The 4,721-nt window shown below is 31.6% G+C and overlaps 1 protein-coding gene across 1 annotated transcript; it reads left to right on the forward strand.

Moving 5' to 3' along the window:
* Positions 1-3,592: 3,592 nt before the first annotated feature.
* Positions 3,593-4,398, forward strand: LOC129296034 (uncharacterized). The gene has a single exon (XM_054934631.1). The coding sequence runs from the start codon at positions 3,660-3,662 to the stop codon at positions 4,191-4,193; it is 534 nt and encodes a 177-aa protein (XP_054790606.1). The 5' UTR covers positions 3,593-3,659; the 3' UTR covers positions 4,194-4,398.
* The last annotated feature ends 323 nt before the right edge of the window (positions 4,399-4,721 follow it).

Below are 4,721 nucleotides of genomic sequence, written 5' to 3' on the forward strand. Positions count from 1 at the left end.
CTATCTCTCCCCCTCCTCTCTTAGCAATCAGCAACCTCTGTCACTAACATGACAAACCCATACACGCTCTCTCCACCCTTCAAAGGTAGGCTTTTAAACTTAATACAGAGAGAGAGAGAGTAGAGGGTTGAAGAAGCTATGTGAGAACTAAGCACACATAATCAATCGTGAAAGAAGACAAGCAGTCAGGTAGTGATGAATTGGGCATTAGTGTTACTAAACCAAGACACAAAGTCGTGCATGGACTAAACATGGTGGTAAGCTTCTTAAAGCACACACTTTAACTCATAGAAACTACTCACAAATACGTGCCACAATAAAGATATAGAGGGAGGGGAGATGAAGATGGAAGGGTAAGAAAGAAAGAGTAAGGAAGGAGAGAGAGGGAGAAACACCATTCAAAGAGAGGTTGAAACTTGAACATGAAGATATCCATTGATAGGGGATGCGGGAGCGAAATCATGCTAATTTAGGAATAGAATCCTTAAACACAACAAAAACACAAAAAAAAAAAGAAAGGGACAAATTTATGAGAAAACAAAGAAAAAGATGAAATAAACAATAGGATAGTGATAAAAAAAAAGATCTTCTAAAGTACTTGTCTCTATAAACATTAACCTTTGAAGACATAATAGGAGTTGATTGCATTCTTGATCATGTCTATTTCTCACGTAGGATGCCATTACAAAACACTAAAGCTCATCAGATTTATAAATTTTAAAATGAATAATTTTATTTAAATTTTATTTTTTATTTACAAGAAAGAGCACGCCTAATATATATAGGCTCATAAAGAAAACTATTTCCTAAAATTAAAATTCTAATTTCCTAATACTAAAAGGAAAATAATATAAAATAAAAAAAATATTTAGCCACATAATTTAGAGACGTGGTCTTAAAATTATGAGATTATAAAATTTTAAAAAAATAATTAATCTTAATTTTTGACTGGACTCAAATAAAAAACTATGACTAGTCATGATCCTTAAGAAGGGAATCAAGTTAAAAGACCACTAAATAAAAAAACAATTAAGGAGACAATTAAGAGATCATAAATGACTTAAAATCATGCCACTCTCTTCACCAGGGTCTCATGCTTCCTTGCTTGCAAGAGACTCTACTTATAGTCTTCCTTGCATTAGGCTAGGGTTTACACCTCTTAGGCTTGACTTTTCATGGATTTGAATCTTAAGCATATTATACATGTCTAGATGCTCTCCTTTGGGCTTGAGAGTAGTATCCCAATGCTCTCCAAGCTCTTGAACTTCTTGTACAAAATTAAATAAGGCTTGCTTTATGGCTTTAGTTTGAGCTCTTGTTATTGGATCTTCAATATGTTGTAAAGGGTTTTTGGACACATTAGATTGAAAGTGTCGGGCTCTTTGCTCCTTATCTTAGGCTCTTTTCATGCCACCATAATCATGATTGTTATCTTCAAGCTTCGTTGCCATTAATACCATAGGGTCCATCATCCATCATGTTCACGTTTAAAGATGCAAGCAACTTCTACATTTTCACATTCAAAGGCATCAACTTAGAGATGCAAACAACGCCATTCAAAGAGAGGTTAAACATAGAGAAGGATAGCATAGCAGTGCTAATTTTAGTGTTTTCATTTTTGGATTTAAGAGTAGGGAACGTAAGGTTCAAGGAAAGGTTAGACCAGCTAGGAGTGAAGGTTTTGAGGGTGTTTAATATGCACGATATTGTGCCCAGTTAAACCATCAAAGCTTGCCATTTCCAAAGCTCGTCATCATGATTTTTCGGTGTTGAATCAAGCCAAGAGAGAGGAGAGAGAGGAGAGGAGAGAGATAAAAAATAATGCGGGGCCTATAAATAATATTTTATAATAAAAAATGTTAACAAAGTCACATGTGGGCCCACTAATAAGGAAATGACAGGGTAATAAAATAAAGAATCTTTAAAGTTTAGGAATATAAGTGATCTTTTATTGAGTTTAGGGTTGACCATGATCTTTTACGTTTAGTCCATGCATAAAATTGACCCTTAATTTAAAACTAAACAAATTGTAAGCACAAAAATAAAGTTAATAATTTGAGCCAAGCTCGATGGGTTAGTCTGAACTAACCCAAAAAATTTCGAACCAAGCCTAAACAAATAATATTTTTTATTATTCAAGCCTATTCGAATGGCCTGAATAAGCCCGAAAAATTCAGTTTGGGTTTGGCCCAAATACTTGAATAAATTTCTTTAAAAAATATAAAATATGATAAATATAAATTAATTTTTCAGGTTTATATTATTTTATACCAAAATACTATATATTTGAGTGTATTAATATGGTTATTTAAAAAAATAGTTACATCTTCATATTTTTATTGTTTTTAATCAATAAAATATCTCAAAAATAATATTAAACTATATTTTAATATTGTTTTTTATATTTTAAGATGCAATTTTTTAAGAAAATTTTTGAGCCCTATAAATAACATGTGTATAAAAAATTAATTTTATATTTTTTTTACAAATTAAGATAATTAATTTTAAAGTAAAAATAAAATTAAAAATAATTTTAATAAAAATTTAGGTATGTACGAATTTCTGACTCTACTACTAGATAAGCATAATAAATAGAATAATATTTTTAAATAATTACTTGATTATTTTTCATATTAGATTTAGTTAAAAATTGAGAATAAATTAGAGTAAAAATCTCTTATATGTAAGAGTTAAATAATATAAAAAGTTAAAGAAAAATAATCTTTAAAAAATAATATTTTACTCATAATTAAATAATTTTACTTTTTATAATATAATGACAGATATTTTTTATATTCATAAAAATGAAGGGTATAATTTATCCAAAAGTTATTAAAAATTTTAAACTAATCAAAAAAATAATTTTAAGTTAGTAATTTAATTGTGATTAAATTGAGATTAATTGAATCATAATTGAAATAATATAATTTAATTAAAATATATAAAAAATTTATATATGACTATAATAAGAGCAATATTTAAATAATTAAGATATTAATTTATAAGTAAAGAAAATATTTATAAATAAATCATACATAATACAACAAAATAATAATAGAGATATTTAAGTATAAAGTTAATAAATTATTTTTTATTTTATTTTTTAAAATTAAAATAATATTTTATGCTTAATATAATTATTTAAAAATTAAAATTGATTCAAAAAATAAAAAATATTTTTTTAAAAAATTTTAGGCATTCAGACTGGTTTCAAATAAGCCCGAAACTTAAAAGTGTTAGAATCGAATTTGATTATATAAATTTTTTAAAATGAGTAAGATATTTTAAACTCAATTTAAATAAACTCCACTTGTTCGAATTACCAACTCCAAATAAAAATAACTTTTTCGACACTATGGACTCTTGAGGCACGTGGAATCACGCTCTGACTCTACTCCCTTAACTGACAGCGTGGCATAACTGATTGGCAAGTGCCCCCTACGCGTACAAGATAGCGTGATTGATGGTATTCGGTCATCTCATATCTATAAATAATATTTTACAGGAGAAGGTCGGACATCGCATTGGCCCTCCGCACTTGTAAGTCGTAATCCCAGACAACCAAAGCACATCCCCCCCCCCCCCCAAAAAACAAAAAAAAAAAATTTGTCCGTTGGGAAAGTTTTTAGACTTGAAGGGGAATTGGCCAGACTACTTCGATGGCGAATGTTGCAGAGGAAGCAGAAACCGAACCCACTTCACTGAGGCAGGCACAATCTTCTTCTTACTTGTTACTGCTAAGAATTATGAGCAAAAGGAGAACCTGGGTATGTATTTTCGTGCTTGTCTATGGCATTCTTTTGATTTCTTCTTGGAATTTCCTCAAATCCATGCTGTCTTGGTACAATTTGCGAGCTCAATCATCTACCGCATCTCCGTGGCCTGCCCTGTATGTTTCGGTGCTTCTCGGGTTTGTGTTTGGGGTGCTTTCGATGTTCGCGGCTCTGGCTGTGGTGGTTCCGGCGGTTCTGGTGACGTGGATCACCATCATCGTTTTGCTGGCTTTCTTTGGGAAGCCTAGCAGGGCTTTGGTGGTGGAAGGGAGGAAGATTACGCGGGAAATTTTTAGTTTTGTGATTAAGATTTTGTTGAAGGAAGGGAATGCTGTGGCTGCTGTATGTGCTGTTTTGGGGTATTTTGCTCTGGTCAGAAGGAATAGTAGTGAAGGCGGTACTCTTGATAGAATTGGGTGATGGATTTGGTGTTCGATGGGTTTGATATGGGTCTCAATATAGGCATCATATGGTTGGAATTCTAAGTTTTGGGTTTAGGTGGGTAAAATTGTAAATAAGAAGGAAGGGTGGTCAATGTTAGTGTGTGCTTTGGCAATTCGTTAACTATACGACATCTTATCTTTTGCGTTGCTGTTTATATTATAATAGCCTATGATTCTATTTATATCTTCTGCATATAAGTTTTTCTGCAGTGTTTGTTAGCTCCACTTAGCTATTGTGGCTCATCCTTATCCTATGTGTCATGTTTGACTTTTAGTCTTGTGCAGCAAGTTTATGTAGTTTAAGCTTTTGAACCTAGGAGACTTGAGGAGAAGATTAAGGAGTTGAAATTAATCAGTGCGCAAAGGGAAGTTGAATACTTGGTACACTATCTAAGCTCTTGAAAAAGCAAAACCATGTGCAAAAGACTATGGCGGCTTATCTTTTATGTTTAGCCCACAGGTATATTTTGGCTTGATGATAATGCCTCACTTTTTGTAGTAAGTG

This window comes from Prosopis cineraria, unplaced genomic scaffold (genome assembly GCF_029017545.1).
Source record: "Prosopis cineraria cultivar Desert tree isolate PC_DT_omini unplaced genomic scaffold, ASM2901754v1 PC243, whole genome shotgun sequence".
NCBI lineage: Eukaryota > Viridiplantae > Streptophyta > Magnoliopsida > Fabales > Fabaceae > Prosopis > Prosopis cineraria.